Below are 23,170 nucleotides of genomic sequence, written 5' to 3'. Positions count from 1 at the left end.
GTAAACCTTGTCAACAAACCGTATCTATCTAGCACGTGATTTTGTTCTCATTCCCCAGTGTGGTTGTTAGTAAAACTACATTTGACACCCTTGATTTTGAGCTCAATCCACAGCTGTTTGAAAGGAAATAAACTATGACTCCCTCATAAATACGACAAAAGACAAAATGCTGCTTTTTCTGACCAGAGTGATAAACTCAAAGCAGATGGTTAATGGAGAGCAGATATTTACCAAATAACCACGAGTCTCACAGGAGCTGCGCAAACTGATAATAAGTTTATATCATAACGACCTCGGTGATTCAGGGGACTCCTTTAATAATCTAAGATGAGAAAATCTCTTCTCTAATTGGGCAAATTAGTCTCTCTGCTATTAATTAGAAAGATTACTTCAGGAGTCCCTTTGATTTATTTCTTTATTTATTTTTTATGTGTGCTGCTTCTGATGCTGGGCTGGTACGTCTTCAGACAGTTTCCACTCTGGTTCTGGTTTCTAAACAACTGTTTTCCTGTTTTCTATTTTCTCTGCAGAGTAAAACCAGCAGAACATGTTTACTCCGCTGTTTCCATAGTTACTGAGAGGAGCATGCACGTCCAGAGAAGGCTTTAACGTCACCGTTTGTCTCCTCCGCTTGCCATCTAAGAGAACTACACTACCCACGATTCCTGTGACTAATAACATAGCCAACGTTTAGATCACTACAAACAAAGACAGTCAGAAGAACGACACTGCTGTGAAGAGGACCACCATGGCAAACAACCCTGCAGACCACCCTCCGGGGAATTCGGTTGCTGAGGGCAACCATGAAGGGGACTTTGGGGTGACCATGGTGGACTTGAGGACCCTGATGGAGCTGCGGAGCACTGAGGCCGTCAACAAGATACGGGACACTTACGGAGATGTGCAGGGCATCTGCCGCCGCCTGAAAACATCCCCTATAGAAGGTAAGACCCGTTCAATACACCACCACCAAACCATTTAAATCAGTGGATCTGAAACAGTTCACACCCTACAATTTTTATTAGTCTGTGACAATAAAAAAAATTATCCAAGTTGAATTAGATTGGCAGTGGTCAGCATTATATCATCAATAAACACTTTTGAAAAGTTTTCCCTCCACAAATCACATTTATTCTGCTTAATTTAACTTCCGTCAACACATGTTAGCTGGGATAGGCTCCAGCCCACCTCTTCATGACCCCATATATGGCGTTATGTACTAAAAAGTCTGGAAGTATTTTGTTTATTGGAGCCTTGTGTACAGTCAAGAAAGTTTGCTTTTGGTACCTTAGATGACCTAAACAGTTTTAATGAAGAGACTTTTTTTATTTCAAACAATGTATAATCATGGGTGATAGTGTTTCAAAAGGTTGGCTCGGGATCTGAATAACAAGTAGTTAAAGCCAGAAGGTTGTGCCATTTTAATTGACTGTGCGAGATCATTTAGTATGCTATAAAAAGGAAGCAATAACTACACTTACACCAGATTAATCACAGACAGAGTATTACGCAACTACCCTTCACGTGGTCTGATGAATGACACATCCGGGCCCAGTACATTTCTACTGTTATGTTTACCTTTAGATTTGGCAGCACACAGCTGAACCTGCTGTAAGCATGAGCACATGAGCCAACACAACTGGCTCATGTATTCGTTCCCTGTTGGAGTGTTGTGGAATCGCCCTTTAAAGGCAGTGATGGGGCAACATCCATCTTTGACATTCCTAACAGCATTTAAGTCAGACAACACAAATTCTGGGATTTTAGGAGCCCTAAAAATAAAAGACTAGTAAACTGCTGACTGTGATTGTGTTTCAGTCTGAGCAGGTGGCAGTGGAGATCTGTACCATACACTCAGCTTGTTCTACAAAAAGGGCTTCTTGTCCCTGCCTTTCACAGTAAAATTCCTCGAAATACACAGTATGTGGCTGTCTTAATACACCATATTTGGTGAAAGACACGTGTCACATCTCTCTATCAAATAAACCGAAAAAGAAAAAATGTTGCTTTTGTAATCCATGTACAAAAATGATGATAAAACCTTTAATTAGTAGCATTAAAGAGCTGGAAAAACATAAATTTAAGAAATTATTTATTAATTTACAGGAGGAATAAAATCTGAATCTGTAGCTACTATTTTGATGACATTATGAAGCCCACACTAAACATTTTTTATTAGTACACATTTATAAAGAGTGATTCTAATTGTTAACATAAAAATTGTACTTCAGTTCAAGCTTTTCTTCAAAAATCTCTGCATTTAAGAAACGCACAAAGAAAGAAGCAAGTCATTGCAACAGAAGAAACCAACTTTAACAGTAGTGCACTAATTAACACTTTAGCGGTGAAGGGACGTTGCATTTTTGTTGTTTACTATTAGGATTAGGATTTGTTGGGTTTACGATTGATTCGATGACCTTTCCATTCCTAATCCATTGATTGGTATTCCGGTTGGAATCCATAGTTGTTGTGTTTTTTTATAATCCTTGGTTAGGATTAGGCAATAAAAATCTGTGATTATGGTTAGGAAAGGTGTTAGTTGTCCAAGCTTTCTTATAGCCAGGGTTATGGTTGTGATAATTCAGGGGAAGTCTGTTCACACTGCCAAAAGTAATGGATTGGTACTGAAGGCTATTAATGCAGCACTTTTCCCCTCATGCAAATAAAACTAGCGATTGTCAGACCAATGAGAATTTAGTCTGAGAAGATCAAACATGATGAGACTGCAGCCTTATTCAGCAACTCTGAAGGTGACTGTAGCCGGCAGGGCAATAAATAATACCGTTTCTCAAAATTCTTGCTCAGGTATATTGATGGAAGTGCATCAACAGTTACATTGACAACACAAGTAGAGCAGGAGATAAGTGTGTGTGAGCCACACTTGTTTGGTGAAACATGGATACCCTCCTTTATTTTGTGCTAAAAGATGATCATTTCGGATTTCAGTCAGAGCTCCATCTGAGACCAGAAAATGGCCGACATGCGGCTGTTTGTTATGTCTCTCTCCCACTCTCATCCTTTGATCCCTCTGTGTTTGTGTTTGTGTACATGTGTGTGTGTGAGTGTGTTTGCAGCCACTGGTCCATTCCAGGATTGAAATTAGTTCCAGCCCGTTCCCCTAATGGCTCCATAGATCATTGCTCTGTTCCATTTAGTAATCAGAGGACAGCTGTAGTCGCGTCCTCCACGCAAGAAATTACTCACTTTAATGAAGAAAGTGTAATTATATTTTCACTGCAGAGGGGGGAGGGGGTAAAAAACAACAACGGGGAAATCTGGATGTAAGATTTAAGCCAAACACGCATAAAAAGAGACTGTTAGTGTGTTACACTGCAAAGACATCAATCCAGGTTTATTAGTAACATCATGTCCTACATGAGCATCATTTCGCCACTCTAAAGGGCTCCTGCTTTTCCTGTGGGGCAGGGTTATATTACACATGGTCAAAGTTTCTTCATAAATGCAAATAATCCCCCCGAACCTAAATCTCAGGCTTCAGCCTGTTCCTACTACTCACTGCTACAGTGAGAGCAAATATACTTAACCCTGTAAACCATTAAATAATTGACAGTAAATTCCAATTTTTTTAAAAACTGAAGTGTTTACTAAGCTTTATCACAATTAAAAAAAAAAAGAGTCAATTATCAAACAACATTTTTGTGCCATTTATTGCTCAGTTTGTTTGTCTTAATCAAACAGTCACATATAAGGGGGTTAGAGTTAAAAAACTGAAAGCACATAGCCTGACGGTGAAGTTGCTAAGCATAGGTCGAATGCCTGTTGGACAAAAGGGGGCAACAAAGTTCATCAAAGGGGGAAATAGCACAAAAAAGACAACAAGGGATCAAAAAAGCGTTAGGAGAAGCGCAAACAGCAGCAGCAGTGGACAGTTTACATTGTTTTTAAGACTGTTTAACTTCACAATGGAGAAGTTCTTTATCTGGAAACCAAAACTAGCACAAAAGTGAATAAGTGGATCCCACAGACTAGCTGTTTTTGACGCTGCTTCCTAGACCCATGATTTTATCTCACACTCATAAGACGTCCAAGCAAATCTCACACCAGATACAAGAAAACACTCAAGGCCTGTACTTTGTGAAAACAGTGATAAGTTGAAGTGGCGTTTTTTTTTTTTTCTGACATCAGGCTTCTTTTGCACCAACAGTAGTCCATAAACATCAGGGAGCACAGAGTAAAGTTCATGTGCTTAATTTGCAAATGTGCACGAGCCTGTAAGAGGTTAATAAAGAGACTCGCCAGTGAACGCAGCCTAATCCTGGTTTGATAAAACGTTAACAGGACACTGCACGCATTCACGCATATGGCACTACAGCAGCGACTTTTATTTATTCAATTATTCCTGACACACAGAGAAAATAGGTCAGGGCCTAACCTTGAATCGCAGCCTACTAAAACTGAAACAGGTGAGCTACAGCACAGAGTCACTGTGCTACTGTTGAATCCTTTTACACAGGTTCAAGAGTCCTGAGACTAAAATGAAAGACAAATCCATCTATTTAGAGCAGTCCAAAAATGAGTTTTATTTATTTATTTATTTATTTTTCAGTTACACAGTCAGTATTTGCATTAGTGGCTGTTGCATCTATAGTGTTGATGGATGTTTACGTAACATGACTTCATAAATCATAAGGCTTTAAATTCAGTGGTTTAAAGCCTTTGGTTATTCAATAAAAACCGATAAACTGGTAAAACATTTATGACATTTAGATTCGTTTATATTAATCCAGTACATCATATGAGTTTCTCTTTGTGTGTGTGTTTCTGTGTTTGTTTGTTAGTGGCTAAAATGACACAGGAAGTTCACTGATACCAATTAAAATACATTTAGATTCATCATAAGCTGCTGAAGTCTCACTACAACTGATATTTGAAACCTGCCTTAATATAGTCATCTCAGACTCACAGCTGTGATTGCAAGTCTTTAGTACAAGTGTTATTTGACTGTATACACGTGGTTTAAATGGCAGTTTGACTGAATACTTGGAGCATACAGCTGCAAGGTGTACAATAATATATAATATGTAGCTCAATGAAATCAACAATTTATGACAAAACAAATACCTTAAAGTAAATATAGTGTTATTTCTAATTATATAAATGTATGTTGTCAAGTCTCTTTTATATATAGTAACCAGTTATCCAGTCCTTATTTATTTATACACTCTGCACCACTGCATTATTGCACATAAACATCCATATGGTATATGTCTTGCTATTGTCTGTGTCATGTTGCTGTTTTTGGTATTATCTGTTTTCTATTCTGTTAAGAACATTGAGAGCAAAGAAAAAAACGATCCCGTTTCCTTGAATGTGTCCACCTACTTTGTCAAAAAAAAGCTGATTCTGATGGACCAGTTATTTGAAATTGTGGTTCAATACAGATGCTCACTTTTAACATGAAAACAAAGAAATCTCTGAAAGTCTCTGTCCCTGAACGTTTATTCAGGGAAGCTGCGCTGACAAGAGATAAACATCGGCCACCTCATTTGTCGATACGTTTCTTTCTCTTACCCAGGCTGATACATGGAGGTGCTGTTGCGTGGCTGATATATCACCCCATCCCTACTTTTTAAAAATTCAATAAACCTATAAAATGTAGCCTAAGTAGTTAAAATGTTTAAGCTATGAAACAGAAAACCCCAAGCCTAATCATTAAGGTGGCTGTGGTAAAGGCAATGCATTACTAAAACTGTTCTCTGAGATGGACCAACCCTAACTAATCTGATAATTTCACATGTAAAATTAGTGGACTCACCTACTAAATGTTGTTTGTGTCACGGTTTATGGTTGTTCCAGTGCAGGATTTAAAGTTTAGTGCTGAATTTTGACAGCACTGCTACACTGGCTGAACGTATCACAGTTTCCACCCTAATAATAAACTCCAAATTGATTTTTACAGTCTGCATGGCAGGCACAGAGTTTGCTGTGGGAGTGAGCTGTATTGATAAAAATCCTCTTTTACCTCTCTCCTATTCTCCATCTAGAAATGTGATATAACTATATACCATACCCATAGTTTGTTAGTTTACATCGAAGCATTCAGCTACCTAAGTGGTAGATGATGGAAGCCTGTTTCCTGTGACTCTAAACCAAAAATGAAAAGCAATACTGTGATATACACCAAAAACATATACAGAATTAATAACTTACCATGCATAGTAAGTTAGAACTAAAGGGAAATCGCAAGCTTTTTAGCTAAACAGCATTTTATTTGTTAATCTGGGTTTCATTCGATGTCAGGATGTTGTAATATCAATGATACAGTGGATGTGCAGTGTCAGAGGTGAGGAGTTAAATAGTGAATATCGTGTGTTTTTTGCCCCTTAAAGCATGTACATCTCATTTATTGTGTCTCTGTGACAGAAGGGAAACCTGCATGAAACCTGAGTCCCACATAGGGATTCTCTGTTTCTCACCTTAAGCTAATTTTCTCACATTGATCGCATGATTTCTTGTGTTGATGTAAACAGATCTGGGATGAGCCTCAGATGAATCATGCTTCTCACAACAGAAAACCTGTTCCTTCTCTCTGATAGCCCGCTGCCATGCTAACTAACCTGATTAGCTCTGTAACAGCTCAGTTCGTCGTTATGTTAGCAGTTAGAGATTTCACACAGTTATATTTAACCACATGCGAGGCGCGTCTTTAGCAGCTCTCTCGATGGCTATGATAGATAGTTAGATGCTTCAGTCTGTAAAACCAGCTCATGAATGGACACAGACACAGACCTCGTCATCCTGAGCTGAACCTGATCATTAACACACACACATCCTAAAACAGAAGGCTCAGCTGCAGCTGTGCATCCTGTTGGTTAATGTGTATTGATTAATCAAAGTCCGAGTGTGTTTCATGTTGCGATGACATGCAGCTTTTGAACATAACACACGGAGCCAGATGTAAACTTTATAAAAATACACATGCGGGCCTTAAAATAAGTCTCTATTTTAGGAAAGTGCCACTGAGCAGCAGCATTTTCTGTCACTGTTCAGGTGAGAAGAAGACAGGAGATAATTCCCTTTGTATTTTGTGTCATCGCTTTTTAATAGCTTCAAGAAATTAGAGCTGAAAGTGGCAGATAAAAATGGATTTGAAGAGTTTCTGACTGTGGCATCAGCTAATGATCAGATGTTCAGTTTCATGCTAATTTTGAAGCGCAAACGGCATGGAAGTCACACAGATGTCTTCCTGTTTATCTTGTGTACAAATATCGGTCTCATTTAAGAGCCAGCAAAGGCGAAATGCAATTTATGGTGATGTGAGACAGCTGGAGAAAGTGGAGCCAGAGAAGAGCTGCCGTTGATGACTGATGAATGACTTAAACAATTAGCTTAACATCAAAATGGCTTTCTGATTAGTTAACTGCTTGTCAAAAGCTGCGATTGGTCGATTTGTGCTGCAGTGAATCAGTCAGGTCTCTTGAAGTCTTTTCAATAACAACAGAGATGGGTTTTTGTAATGAAACAAATTGTTCTTTTATTCTCACTGTTATTGTTAATCTCTCTTGCACAACAACCCATTCCCAGCTTGTCAGTTGATGCCATTTTGTCAAAGACTACACTAGGGCGGCTCATTTAAGCACACTCTGCTCTTTGGTAATCAGGTAATGATACTAGGGAGACAGTTCTATCAGACCCGGTAGTCATTTTTAAACATGCAGTGTTGCTCTCACCATTTTCCCAAAGCTAACCAAGAGTTTTAAGTGCCTAAATCTGACCAGTGAATTAAGCTGAAAGTCTATTTATGTGATACCCTACACAAATCACCATTGCCAGGATTTGCAATTGTACGTGTTGTGCCTCCAATTTGCTGCCAAAACACTAGCTGGGGTTGTAGTTTCTCACTTCCAGCTTATTAACTAAGATTAAAGGCAGCAGATGAACAAGTAGCTGGAATTTCATGCAGAATTTAATGATGGTACAGGGAATGATGGCACTGAACAGGCTAATCACAGTCTTTACAGGCTGCGTCACCACGACATGTAGCTGTAGTTCTTGGAAAGTACTTGGAAAGTTGTAGTTCTTGCAGAGTAAGCTTTCTGAAGGGTTTGCCTTTATGACGTTCAAGTGCAGAAATGTTAGTGGGTGCTTTTTTCATATTTGTGACCATTTTATAAACAAAAATGTGCTTCAAGTTTGAGTACATTGAATCATTTTAGAAAAACTCGTCAAAAATGTAGTCTGGTAATGGAAAAAATCACTCCTAGGTCAAATCCCACCATGTTTTGGCAAAACAAAATATATATTTTAAAGTATCTTTGAATGTATTTTTCAGTTTCAGTGTGTTATTCTCTACTCAAGAAAGTGTGACCTTTACTGTTGGGTTTTTCATATATAACTTAGTAAGAGCGACAATAGTGTGACCTCGACCGGTTCCCAAATAATCTGATTTGCAGAAGCTTGTGAAGGGTCTGCGTTTACCTAACTGTGATTTTGGATGACTTATCACTCATTGGAAAGATTTTATTTTGGGCTGATGAGCTGTAATCAGTTGGTTCCTCCACCCCTCCCTCTCACATACAGTGACTGAGAGCAGCTAGAAATGGAACCAAAAATGAAATAAAACTATTTAATGATAGGTAAAGTAAATTTAAATTTTTTTTTGGTATTATTCCTATTTATTGACTTTTGTCCGTTTCTTTGGCTTTTGGAGCTGCATGGGTTTCTCTAATCATAATCAAAATACTGGCACTCATCAAAATAAACCACCAACTCCTGAGAAGATAAAGTAAACCTAAAATGTTTGGTGGGTGCGTTTTTCCTGTGTTGACCTCAGCCATATCCTGTTTGCCATAATTGGCAAATGAACATCAACAAATTCAGAAGCCACGCTCTTGTAGGGCAAGTGGATCCAAACCATGCCAGGAGAATGCCACAATCAGTGCAATAAGTTTTATTTGTAGATCTCAATCTGACATGTGAAATTTCAAAGAGCTTTATGGGCAAAAAAAATATTTTAAAGAATAAAAGGACATAGGTTGTTGGAGTGGACAAAGGAAGAGCGATGTGGCAAGAGAAAACAAACTCAGAGATAATAAAAGTAGAAAGCTGACGTGATATTGACGTTGATATTGACGCACATGCTCTTTATTGACCTGAATACTAAATATGGCAGAACTCACATACTGGTTATTACAAAATGGACTTAATGGTTTATTCAGTATGACTCAAATGAGTGACTGAGCTGCTAAAGGCATCAGGAAAGTGTTTACAGAGGTCAAGTCCAACGGTTTTTTTCCATAGACTTGTATGTGACAGGAAGTCGTTTCTCTTGTGCAGGTGTCACCCACAGGTCATTAAAAAAATAATTAATTTTTAAAAATGCAGATTTAAGGTCTTTCTGGTTTGATACAATTTGTCAGACCCTAAGCTACGTCATCTGCTATGATAGTCTATGGTGCAAACACTAGTTAGATGCAAGATTAAAGAAGTAGATGTTTAAGAGTTTCTTTAAATTATCAGTCTAGTTTGAGGAAAACAATACCAAATGTTGGTCGCATAAACGGTAAAAGCTGCATCCCCAGTTTTTCTCCTCAAAGAATACCAGATCTCTAACAGTTCAGTCATGAAGGATTAGGAGTGCAACTTTGCACATGAAGTGTCAGACAAACAGAAATGTTACATGGCCTGTAAATACGAGCAGAAGTATTTTAAAATCACGCCTCCAGATCCCCTCATTATGGTGTCACCTGTCTGTGTGTACTGTGAAAGGGCTAATTATCAGCCACAGTTCAGTTCTGAGCTTTATGTAAATGAATTCCCATACACACACACATGGACACACACACAAACAGACACACAAAGCGTACATGTATGTAGGTTAAGAGGTTTCCCGGCCTGCTGGTGTGTCAGATCTTTTTGAACTCTTTGGTGCAAGAAGTCAGCACCCAATCGGAGTTTCAGTATGAGCTACATGACCCGAGTCCTATTCACTGTCTCACACACACACACACACACACACACACACACACACACACACACACACACAGCCTCAGGACATCCATGTCTTTGCCAATTGAAGCTGAATGCTCCTCTAAGCAATCAGCAAGAGGAAGAAAACTACAAAGACACTCTTCTTTCTTTCCTCCTTTCTCGCTCTCTCTCTCCCTTTCTTCCTTTCTTTCTTTCTTTTAGTTGAGACGTACAAATTTAAATACAGTGTAAGTCATTTTGCCGCGTACGTGGTCTCTGGTTTTGTTCAAAGAGGATAGACCTGAGGACTTATTAAGCTCAGCCTTGCGTCATTCTGCAACAGAGGATGTGAGTCTGTGTTAAAGAGAAATCTATCTCCTGTAGACACTCGTCTCTTCATACCAGTGATATGGTCATCACGGTGATCATTCTCCATCTCTGGCTTAGCCTGTGAATGAAATGCTTCAGGTGAACTATTGGTCCTCCGTTCAGCCAGGATGCTTTTATCTGTCACACATTACAATTTGTTGCTCTCATTAAATTTAAAAAATGTGTTGCTGACAACAGCAGGTGGAGTTAGTTTGGGCAGATATTGGATTAAGCTATAACCTCAGGAGGGTTAAAAATGGCATGCTGAAGTGCCAAAGAACTTTTTCAGTGGCCACTTGAGGCTGGCTTAAAATTATATTGAAGCTTTAAAACTTTAAAATATTAGGGGTGATGCAGCTTTCAGAGGCTGGTGGGTGAATTTCCTCTCTTAAAACACAATAAAATTTTCTTTAACTCTCTTATTTTTTAAGCCCCAAATTAGCACCCTGTTTTATAGCCTTTCACATTAAATCAGATTCACCTTATTAATCAAAATGGTTAGCCAGTGCTAACAATAGCTGATAGAAATACCGCAGCTGTACAGTTTTAGCTAAAATTTGCCATGCAACTGTTTCCAAACAAGAAAGAAGTAAACAAACAAAACAAGATGGTGAAAGCATCACAGCTAAACTCTTGACATCTTGACATAGTTGCTCCTGTATTTTATGCCGTCTGTGGTAAATGTTTGTTTTGCATCCATATCTGTGCCTGTTTTTGGTAGTGTTTGCCGATGTGCTTTCTCTTTATCTAATTATTAAAATAGGCCTCATTCGGTCACCAGGCTCCATTTAAGGTGCTGTTAGCACTGAAAGAAAAGCAAGTGGTTCCGAGGATGCTTGTGGCCTCAAACAATGAAAGAAACATCCAGATTAAACAGGGCTTGGTGATGGCTTTAAATAGAAACTTGACCACCAAATAAATGAGTGGAGATAAAGAGGAGGTGCACTGCATTGTACAGTCAACCAATTAACATCTATCTGTGGGATATACAATATGAAAAATGCTGAGCAATGACACAAATTCTGATTTTACTTCTAGATAGCAAGAGAAAAGGAAAATAATAGCAGGCATTACAGTAACAAAGTCCTCAGCATGCTTGTGTTTCTAGAGGAACAGTGACTAAAGAGACAAATGCTTTAACATCTATGGAAAAGACATCAGTAAAAACAAATTTTATCCACGTTTTCACAGTGACCAAGGGTATTAGCTTCTCAATTCTTTAAAATGTACTTAAATCCCACTATAATAACAATTACTCACAATATGAGGCCCTTCTCTCCATTATATCAGAAAAAAGAAAAAGAAATCTGATATGTGAGTGTTGGTGTTATTACGCAAGGAAAAAAACAGAAGGTAAGTTCTTCGTCAGAAGAGGGAAGATGTAAAAATCCAGGACATGAGAAAGCAAGACGAGACAATTACGTAGAGAGGGATATTATAGCAGGGATGCCGTGAATAAACACCTCGTTACAAAGATGAATGCAGATTTAAGAGTTCAGTAATGTGAACACTACAGGATCTGGTCTAGAGGGATGTGGGGAAAAAGTGATGTAGTCAGGTGAGTCATCCTTTACCACTCATGCTCTCAATTTTCAGGAATATTATGGAGACCGAGAGAACAGGGCCGTAAATGCTTCATCCCGATATCAAAAAGATCTTTGTGCTGTGGGGGGCAATTTAGTGGCATGGTTACCAGAAAAATCCCCACATTATGGACAGTTACAGGATGTGGAGAGAACAGTGTAGTGATAACTGTTACTTTACAGTATGTTTATCGGGGGGGTAGGGTAAAGCTCATATTTATCTTCTCATATGGAATTTTCACTCCCAGCTGTGGGACTAATAAAGGCGATCTTATCTCATCTAATGCATGACAGAGGGCTGCTTTGAAAGCTGCAGTCTTCTATTTTTTGAAATCATCTGTGTCACTTATGGTTAAATGCAGCCTCAGCCCAACCCTTCCACTCTGTGGTTCACCGATGACCTGGTGGAATTTCAGAGGTTAATCACTCTTTAACGAGATGGTTCCCAATTTAGGCCCGTGACATCATTTCAGTCACTGTTCATAATGTCAGGTCACATCAATGCAGCATGCATATCAAACAGGTCCATTTAAACAAAGAAGAATATATTTAGCTGGCAGTTGTAAATTTTTAAAAACTTTTTTGTAGGAGATCAAAGGTAGCAGTCGTGGAAAAGATGTCCGAGCCAAATTTAATGTTTTAATAATTTATTTTGCTATTTGAAAGCTCAAAAACTGTCTTCTTTTTTTCCACAGTAAGGTGTTGGAAAAACCATCATCGATAGTCAAACTCATGCGCTTGCCTTTTTACATGTGACAAAAGGTTACAGAGCCTCAAAAAAAAAAAAAAAGTAATTTCTGTTTCATTTGTTGTTAAATTTTTGTCGCCTGCTGACATGCCCTGCAGCTCGCTGTACCACTTCTGCATGAACTCTCTGTTCAACAGTTTGTCTTATCACTATTTAATGATAACATATTTTTGTGTGAGCAAAAGATGAAACAAGCGGAGCCCTTTGTAGAAAAAGCCTTGTACCTTGTGTTGGATTTTGTTACTTTATACCTGCTTCTTTTCTCAGCTTAAGGGTTTTGAAAAAAATATCATCAGAGGATCTTTGACTCTGAAATGTAAACCAGGAAATAACTGTGCAGTTTCTGAATTTATAAGGCAAAGTATAAGAGAACTATTCTCGCACAGCTTAAATCAGTGCTGTGCTGGATGGGTTTGGATCATTTTTATAATACAATATTTACTTTGTTAATACTAACAGTGTATTTGTATCCATATCAGAGTATACAGGGTTGCACTTGACTTAAATTACTTCAGGCTCTGTGTAGACGTCTGCACGGCTGCCAGTTTTTTGTGATTATGTGGATTCATCCAAGACACACAAATAACTTTTGGATTTTAAACTAGGCGTTAGTGCAGCGCCTCAGTTCATCAGCTTTGTGTGTTCCTGAGTGCAATTGTTTAAAAATGAAGCTATGACCGGTCTCATACAAACTGATTCGTGCCCTACTGAAATGAAAGTTATTTTCAAAATCTTGCTGACGGTTATGAAAAAACTTGACAATTAATATCCATGAACACAAACAAATAAATTGCTTTTTTGTTTCTAATCCACATTTTTGCAATGAGAAAGGCTTTTGGGTCAGCAGATTTACCTGCAGTTACACTGACTTCATTATTTCAAACAGTGGCCATGTTTATTATGAGTGTTCCCCACTGTATCTCTGACAGAAAATGGGTAAAAGCATAATAGGTTCTCTTTTACTGAATGGACCTGTTCTTATATATAGCACTTTTCTACTCAAGCTCTTAAAGCATGTTTATACAACATGATGGGGAATTTTTTCTACATCTAAGTGATCTCTATCAGACATTCACATTCCGATGAACAGATCAGGGTTAAATTGGAGTTCGGTATCTTGCCCTATCTTATTTTTGGCATGCAGAGTGGAGCAGCCAGAGATTAAACAACCAAACGTCCGATTAGTGGATGATCTGGTCTACCTCCTGAGCCACTCCTAAACTCAATTATCAGTACAGGGTTTGTTATTTTGTTGTTAGATCCGGGTGTGTGGCTTGAGCATGAATTGTTACTGCTGTTTTTCTCAGTAAGTCCAGCTGTGGGATGGTGGTGAAAGGAAAAAAAAACAATGAGGTGGAAGAACCACAGAGAGGATGAAGGAAACGTGAAGCGGTTTTGGCACCATGGAGGACAGAGAAAGGACAAATAGTCCTCAGTCTTTTTGTAGTAGAGGAAGAATGAATGAAAGTGAAAACCGGATAAAGCTGTATGGTGGCTGATAAAACTGTAGATTGGAAGAGTTCTCATTTTGGACCGAGGTAGCCCATTTCTGCTGGAAGCTGAAATTTCCAAACATCTGTGACTGGCGAGTGTGCGGCGGTCTGCTCTTCTTTTACTGGAACGTCATCTTAGAGCTTTAATGTGCATCTCCACGGGGACGCTTGCTAACAGCAAGCCGATGCCAGGCACTAGATGAAACATGATTTCACAATCACAGCATTAAATGGGGAAAAAACACAGACTCATATCGTTCAAACAGACAGTAAAGGTGCTCTGTGATTGAACTCATCTTTATTTTAATCTGACAGCAGCTTTCAGTGACAATCACTGGCCTCAGCATGATCAAACTGGACTCTGAAGTAAACCACAGTGTGATGAAACATGGCCAATGGTGTCTGTGACAGAAAGTGTATTTTTAAAATATCGGAGTGTGTCATAGCTCATCACGAAGATGTTCTGTCCTCAGCTCTGAGCCACAGATATTATCAGACAATTTATGTTGTGTCAGAATTACTCTATATTACCTTATCCCACTGCATGGTAGGGTGCTCTCATTTTCATATTTAATATATGTCATGTCACCTTTAGTTGCTAAAAACCTTTAAAAAAGGCAAAAAGCTTGGAAGTGATCTGTTCAAAGGATTCTTCAGATAAAAATGGTTTGCAGCATGTAGAGATTTAACAAGCGCCACATTAGACAAGGATCATTAAGCAGTATACAAAAAAAGACTTCATACCTTATTTTCTCATATTTATATTTTTACAATGGTGGATACTCATTTTAACACTGCCACAATTTTAAGCAACAAGTTCAAGGTGAACAATAATCCCTATGAGCCACAGATTCAGGGTTCAGACTGCTCTAAATGCTCACTTTGGCAGTTTTGTTTTTTTGCTCTTGGGTCTGTATTTCCAAGCGAGTTTATGTCATGGTCATCTCAGGCACCGAGCTCTGCCTGCCTTCTGATTAAACCAATCAAAAGATAGTTAGCTTAAAGGCTAAAGCTGCTTGTTTCAAACAGAAGATGAACTGAGGTGCTGCAACGAGGCCGATGGAAGTAAAAATGGGTTATTTTGAACCGTGAATCATGGAAAGCACGAGTCCAGTAATAAAAATTCAGATGTTAATAGTAATATTCAAATATTGTTTTAATTGTCAACATTTATGTTTTCAGATCAGCCAACTTGATTCAGAATAGACTCATGCCATTTAAGGTAAAGTCAGCTCACTTAGTTGACTTACTACCAGATCACAGTCATTCTCTGACCTATTGGAAATGATTAGTTTAGATACAGATACTTGCACTGTCAGTGGGTTCAGGAGCATCCACAGTCTGTGGGACAGCCAGTGTCTGCTGATAGATTTTTGAGACACAGAGTGAAAATGTGATATCTTTAACATCCACACACAGATTCACTTCTACGCACATCCCCTGCTTTGTGTCTTTGCAAAGGTTTTGTATGGGTTTGGTGTGAATATGCCATAGGATCGCCTTACTTTAATTTTCTTTAATCACATTTCACCTCTACTGTCTTAAGCCCCCTCACATCTCATTGATCTCACTGAACTTATTTAATCTCAACTTGTCTCTTCTTATCTCGCGTTTTGTCCTTTCTCCTTATTTTATTTCGTCTAACCTTATATCATTACACCATCCCCACCTCATCTCTTCTTCCCTCACCTCATTTGCCCTCCTCTCATCTCTCCCTTACCACATCTAATCTTTCACCTTATCTCGGTCAGCCTTAATGTGGAATATTTCTGCCGCTGAAGCTGTCCAATTAAGATTAGATGGCATGAAACTAGTACGTCTGTGTGTGCTGTGTGTAGGCAAACCCTCAAAATGGCAGAAGCTAGTGTCTCATAGTTTCACCTCATTACTGCATCCAAAGAGGAGTGTGACAGACGGGGGAGAATTCACGAGGAGGGGAGGAGGAACTCTTCTTTCAGTCCGTCTGGACAGCATCATCAGAGAGAGCGAGAATAAGAGTCCATTATTAAAACATGTGACGGCAGAAACATGGCTGAGCTCGTGTTCATGCTGACTTGGAGGCTGTCTTCATGAGAGATCCTGGCAGTGGGGTCTGTTAACATTCAGATCACGTTCCACTGCACACCTCCCGATTTCTCTAAGAATCCCCAGCAGCCATGTTGGTGCCCGCACGACCATGAGGAGGACGTCTTTGATTGTCAGACTTTAGTGGAAAAATACATAATTAAACAAGTGGTTACACTATTTTTCATTCAGTTGTATGTGTGTGTCATTAAAGTTGCAGCAAACACCAGTTAAAGTTAACGAGGACACGTGATTTTAAAGAGCTAACTGTTGAGATTGTTCTGGTGAATGAAAATCAATACAGAAACAAGCTGCTGATAATTCATTGTTAATTAGCAAACTGCAGTTGGTGTTTTTCAAATCTAATTTAAGCCCAGTTTCAATAAAACCACAAGTAAGGAGCTCTGAAGATGGATGAAGCCCTGGTGTCTCCGTCTTTCTGAGCATCTGGGTCGACTGGGAAATCTTTTTGTTTGCACTGTCTTTATATGGAGAATGAATGAGCAGCGAGATATGAGCCACGGCTGGAAAATGACAGTCACAGTTCTGGAATCAATAACTCAGTGATATTGTTTGTTCCTCAGTAAGCAGAGGTTTGGGAGCAATCTCTCTGCAGAGTGATAAGAGGAGAAACATTGCCATTTTTCAATTCAGTGAACTCATTGATTAGTTGGAGAAATCCAGTGACTGATATTAGCAGAAATTTGATGCAACTCCGCTAGAAGGGATGCTTCCACAAGAATAGCAAATATCATCTGCAAGTTCTAATGGTGTATTTAAGGAAAGTGTTTTACTCTTAAACAATAAGGTTAAGTAAGGTGATGTTTGACTGCAGTTACAGAAGGTGTTTTCAGACTGTTTTGAGGTGAACGTTATGAAAAGTCCTTCTAGAAAACAGTGCTGAATAAACATTTACACTGCAACATAGAGCAAATGTTCCTGTAAAGCAAGGTGACATTCCTTGTACCACAAGCCAGTTTTGGAACCTCCGCATCTGACTGCCACCCATTACAAATGGCAAAAATGGGTTTCCTTCTACCTTAGAGATGGGGTGTGGAGCTTAGCCATTCGAGAGGGCCTCGGTGTGCAGCTGCTGCTCCTCCACATCAAAAGGAGGCAGTTGAGGTGGTTCAGACATTTGACTAGGAGGCCTCCAGGATGGCTTCTAGATGAGGTATTCTGGGCCTGTCTTACCAGAAGAAAGCCCCGGAGTAGACCCAGCACTCTTTGGAGAGATTTAACAAGTTCAGTCAGTATTATCCTTCGCTCTCATTGGTAGTTGTTTCTGTTGCTAATCTCAAAATTTGCTGAAATTAGTGGACCTTTAATGGTCTGGTCAGTCTCTTCCTGTGGGGATGCCCCTTTAGACACAAAAACCCACCCACTTTAGTCCACCAGTAGTTTTTTCACCTTAAACTGGTTGAAATCACTGAATGTTTCTAGTTGCTAAGTTGTTGCTGGTCACTTCCTGTGTGGTTGCCACTTCAAATTCTTTGTTTTTGGTCTTCAGATGATTAACCTTGTCGGTCTCTCGTGTCCTGTAATGCCATCAGAGCAGAATGTCAGCTTTGGTGATTACGCTCATACAATATTGTATATTTCAAGGAGTTAACTTGTGTTTGCGTGCTCTCCCTGTCAGGTTAATTGATGATTCTAGACATGCAATTGACTGCCAACTTGTCCACAGTCTGTGCTGTCTCTTGCCCAGTGTCAGCTGGGACAGGCTCCAGCTTTAGTTCAAGGTTTTGATAAGCCCTAAATCATGATTGCTGCAGTATAAAATGTGTATAATCTGTCAATTTGTTCATTTAGATTTCAAATTTGATGTTTAACGGGATGGTTCATTAGTTTCCTGTGAGCAACTCATCCAGACTGGGCTGGTCTGAACGGGTGGTGCTGTGTTGACGTGGACCAGATTGGCTCTGGTGGAGCAGCAGATTGCGTGTTCAGCAGGAGGGGAACTCGGGTCAGTTCAGGCTGCTTTGGTTTCATCACTGCCGCAGACAGACACGCTGGAGGCCCCTGACCCGGTGACTGTGATCAACACGAGGGGCCACAGGATAAAGCTGAAGGGTGGCAGGATGACTGAAAGGATGAGGATAAAGTTTGATTTCTAGCTGCTTTCTGCTAATATTTAGCTTTCTTTCCTGTCATTTCATTTTCAGTTCATCACCCTCTAAAAGTTAATTACATTATTTCTCTTTCGTTGAACTAATTGCAGCCAGTAGACGGTTGTAACTTGGAATGAAAGGTTGTTTTAGAGGTCGCAAGCCACAAAAGTTCAGCCGCTGTTACAAAACAAAGCAAAAGAAAAAGAAACGTTCAGGAATCGTCACTGAAACTTATAAAACAACACACCCCCTCACAGCTGCTTATAATTCACCCTTGATCGGGGGATTTATTTTTCCAATCTGTGTTGTTGAACCTGAGTGTACCAGATTTCTGACCTTTAGGTCATTTTTTTGTGGCGGAAATGATGAGTATGTCATTGCAGAAGGTTTCTGGGTGGAACAGGTCTGTTTTGGTGAATTCCTCAAATAAGTACTGTGTGTGGAAATGCTGCAGTCTGCAGCAAAAGTGGGCTGATCTTGACTTTCTATTACTAAAGTGCATCTTCTTCCCTGTGTGGTGAGTTAACATAATAAAGTTTGAAGACAGGAGTTAGCCTTTGAGGTTTGACCCTTGTACAGAGCTGCTATTGCTGCTGCTGATAAGCTGTGATGGAAAAAGCATGTCTTGCAGAACAAGATTGTAATAGTTATATTTCAAATTCATTGAGATATTTAGGGGCGGTGAACTTTAGCGCTATAAACAGCATTGCTCTAACTAAATATTAACACAGCAACACACTTCAGTCTGACTGCAACACTCATCCACCTGCAACACAGGTACACACAGAGAGACGTCACAGAAATACGGAAAACAGAGTATATCTCTGTACAGAAAAAGGTATATCTCTGTACAGTTCTTCAAAATATTAAATCATTTCAGTTAACAGAAATAAATAAAACCCAAAGCTTAAAAAAAAGTGCAAAAACGAAAATAAATTGATATAGGAAATGATTTCAGTTTTTCAGTACATCTCACAGTCTTGGATGTCTTCAAGACTGTGACATGTGTTGTATTGTAATAGCTGCTCTGAACTTCTTAGAGCTGACCCTGACAAAGAGTGACTTCATAACATTGAGATCAGGGCTATTTGTGGGCTAAACCATCTGTTGCAGGAATCCTTGTTCTTTGTAACTGTGTCTGTATGTCTGCACTCTTTGTCATGTTGCTGGATTCATTTGACATTTCTCCAAGTTTCCATCCACATGTCAGAATAATTACTGTTTTACTAAAGAACAATAACTAATGTTGATGTCAATATTCATGACTTTTCGGTTGTGTCTGCAGGTCTGTCTGGTAACCCTGTCGATTTGGAAAAACGTCACACGTCATTTGGACAGAACTTTATCCCCCCAAAGAAGCCCAAGACATTCCTGCAGCTGGTGTGGGAAGCTCTGCAGGACGTCACGCTCATCATTCTGGAAATCGCTGCAATCATCTCACTGGGCCTGTCTTTCTACCATCCACCTGGCGGTGACAGTGAAGGTCAGTGTAGATGGTCGTAGACGCTGTGTCTTTACCCATTGCTTTCGGTACACTGAAGACTCAACCTGAGCATTTTAGCTGCTGCCAGCTGGTGGTTTTTCAGAGCCAGAGATGAACATATATGGAGAGGTGGCAGTGCTAAGTTATCAGTATAGCAAGCTGCACACATAGACATAACAAAGAGGGTTGTTTTTCCAGTGGGAGTTTTCCTTCCCACTGTCGCCAAGTGCTTGTTTGCAGCGTGTCGTCTGGTTTTTGGAGTTTTCTCTGGATAATTTTATTATTTTAAACGAATTAAGTTAAATTAGTTAAGAAGTCAAATAACTGCTAAGACAAAACTACCCGTGGCTTAAAATAGAGGGAACTCCAACATAAACCAAAGCAAGTGAAGTTAACTCGGTTTTATAAGACTCCCAGGAAGTGAAATCATTTCCTTTGTGAGGTGGAAGGCAACATGGGTTAAACACCTGAAAAAGGCAAGCCCAGCAATCAGCTGACAGGCCGGGTTGGCCAAAACTGAATGGGTGCCATGCACAGATGCAGATTAATTAGAGCGCTGTTATAAAATACTAGAACTTGATGTGGACACTCAAGTATGTGAAATCTTGTGAATGCGATAACTCCAGAAGGAGGCGACATGGGAGTTTCAAATTAATACCACACGTGTATCTACTAAGGGGCTGAGGGGTAGCACCAGCGGCCACCTGTATTTTTTTCTAATATATCCATCTCGTTTATTTTAATTACACGCTTTATCAGGTGTGTTTTTCTGGGTAAATTATAAGTGGATTTATTTACTTTAATTTTTACGTAATCCACTTTTATAAAACAAGAAATCTGATCATTCATCTGTTTAATAATGTCAGTAGTTACTGTGCTAGTTTCCATTACTGTCAATTTTTGCATTAAATGAAGTAAGTAAATAAACTGGTGCAGCAAACAAACATCTAAACGTGACTTTCTTCAAGTGTTTACACGCAGATACGTTTTACTTCATGCAAATAATGAAACGATAATTGTGGCAAGAACTTCATTAGCTCGGTGAGCCTTAATTGAGTTGGCTAAGAGAGGTTAAGAACTGCCATTAGGAATTGTCACTTGATGACAATTCAGAGCCTGATAAATTATCTGACTCTTTAAGCCTCGTGGTAACACTCACACATTCACGGGCTCCTCTAATCAAGTGAGTGAGAATCTGAAAATGAAGCTGATGCCTACAAAGCAGGGAAGGCTATAAAAGGAAATCAGAGCACTTCCAGCTTGCAATTTCCGCTATCTAAAATGTCATTCAGTAGTGGTGGTTAATGGGAGCGCCAGGAATCGAAACAAGATGTCTGCAGAGGAGCAGCAACGGGAATGTTTAGCTGACACAGAAGTGATGCTGCACTGTTTCGCTGCGTGGGGTTCATTCACAATCAGGGCCCACATCAGAGGAAAAACCTCACCTGCTGCTGCGTCACAAAAGTCAGTGTGTACGGTCAGCAAAGCAGCATTTGGATCAGGGTAACAGCTGCTCTGTGCAGACTGAGATAAAATATGTTTTGTTGGCCTTAATTATCAAAGCTCTGTTTGCTGAAAAAGGGAGCAGTATGTTTGTGGATTGTGAAGATGCTTTGCATGCAAGGGAGTCTAAAAATATCTAGAAACAGGAAATTATCTGCTAGTCACGAATTTCTGAAAGATGACAAATTAGGAGTAGAAACTTTTTCAGCTGATTAAAGGTTAAGGTTTTCCAAGCTCTCATCTTTTCCATAGGGGTTACTGAAAGCCCAAACCTTTGCACGTCCCACAATTACTGCATCTATTCCAAAAGTAACATGTATTTATTAATTATTATTATTTATTTTCAGTATTCTGATATCTGTAGGTAGTTGGTTTGTATTTTAATTTATATTATTATTTATATGGAGATGTATATATTATATATACTGTAAATAAAGTTGTTTAAGTAAAGTTTTTGTTTAGCTTTTGACAGTATTCCTGACTGTGAAGGATACAGGTCATTTTTGCTTTTTGCTAATCTGAAAGATGGCTGAGCAATTAATTAAATTTTAATGATTTTACAATTATTAAAGCAGGATAATTGAGATACAGCAGTTGTGCAATGTTGTGTTTTGTGCCTCCATAAAAATCCAAAAGAGAAAAAATTATAATGTGATGATGTTATGCCTGAGTGGAGGATATTCCAGTGGTCTATGGTTGTCACTGCAATTTTAGAATTCAGATTTGGGTTTTTTCTTGCGTCTCCAAATTCTAAGTAGGAAGTCTGACTTGAGAGGGCATCCAGATTAAAATTGCGACTGGGAACTTGGAATTTCAGGATTCCCACTTTAAATGCACAATACAACACCATATGTGATCTTAAACCTCATCACACCTTAGAGCATCTTTCCTTACCTGTTCATTAAATCATTACACAGTCAGCCGTCATTGCCTAACCTTTCCAATAAGGGCTCTCCACCGCGCCACCTGTCTTTGCTGTTACGATGGGATTTGATTTCAACATGTCCTCATGTTTTCACAGCATGCGGCGCATCTTCGGGTGGCGCCGAGGACGAGGGCGAGGCCCAGGCTGGCTGGATCGAAGGAGCTGCCATCTTGTTCTCAGTCATCATTGTGGTCCTGGTGACGGCCTTCAACGATTGGTCCAAGGAGAAGCAGTTCCGCGGGCTGCAGAGTCGCATCGAGCAAGAACAAAAGTTCACAGTCATCCGCAAAGGTCAGGTCATCCAGATCCCTGTGGCCGAGATCGTGGTTGGAGACATCGCTCAGATCAAATACGGTATGAAACTCAAACATCTTTACTTGGTTATTTCATGTGATGTTTAACTGTCAAGCTTTTATGACTACAGCAACAACCTTTGTGGAGCTGCTTTACAATACAAAATGTAAATGTAAAAGGACTCTGTGTAAGATCCTGTTCAGACCCTGTGGCTGATGGGGGAAAAAGATTTTGACCTATCTGATCTATCTGCTTGCAGGGGACCTGCTGCCTGCTGATGGTATCCTGATCCAAGGCAATGACCTGAAGATTGACGAGAGCTCTCTGACAGGGGAATCTGACCAGGTTCGCAAGTCTATGGAGAAAGACCCCATGCTGCTGTCCGGTGAGTGCCTGGAAAACTGTTCTCCTAAAAAAATCAGGTTCACGGTGTTTGACTGAAAGATGGATGTCGTGTTTATAAAACAAGAGCTGTCTGACACGCCGCCAAAGCTAAAACTTCCTATTACACCATGTATGAATTCAATCCCTGGATTCAGAAGGATATCTGGATGCGGCGTAGGGCTACACAAGAGTGCAAGACTATTTACCTAGAAAAAAAGCAACATAAGTAAAAGCATGTCATTTTAAATATTCAGTGATGCATCTTAAGATGAGATTAGATGGA

General features: G+C 39.5%; 1 protein-coding gene across 8 annotated transcripts in view; it reads left to right on the top strand.

Annotated features, from left to right (window-relative positions):
* The window catches only part of LOC100696627 (plasma membrane calcium-transporting ATPase 1), a 123,903-nt gene that overhangs the window by 50,388 nt on the left and 50,345 nt on the right, over positions 1–23,170 (top strand). For all 8 annotated transcript variants that reach the window (XM_003447707.5, XM_005469687.4, XM_005469679.4 and 5 more), the window contains 4 exons: positions 531–944; positions 19,584–19,781; positions 22,306–22,563; positions 22,763–22,888. In XM_003447707.5, the coding sequence (XP_003447755.1) occupies positions 749–944; positions 19,584–19,781; positions 22,306–22,563; positions 22,763–22,888 (778 nt within the window). In that variant the 5' untranslated portion in view covers positions 531–748. The remainder of the gene's footprint in view (positions 1–530; positions 945–19,583; positions 19,782–22,305; positions 22,564–22,762; positions 22,889–23,170) is intronic.

Source organism: Oreochromis niloticus, linkage group LG5 (genome assembly GCF_001858045.2).
Source record: "Oreochromis niloticus isolate F11D_XX linkage group LG5, O_niloticus_UMD_NMBU, whole genome shotgun sequence".
NCBI classification, from domain to species: domain Eukaryota; kingdom Metazoa; phylum Chordata; class Actinopteri; order Cichliformes; family Cichlidae; genus Oreochromis; species Oreochromis niloticus.
The sequence above is the reverse complement of the archived record's forward strand: the minus strand, read 5'-3'. Positions and strand labels throughout refer to the sequence as shown.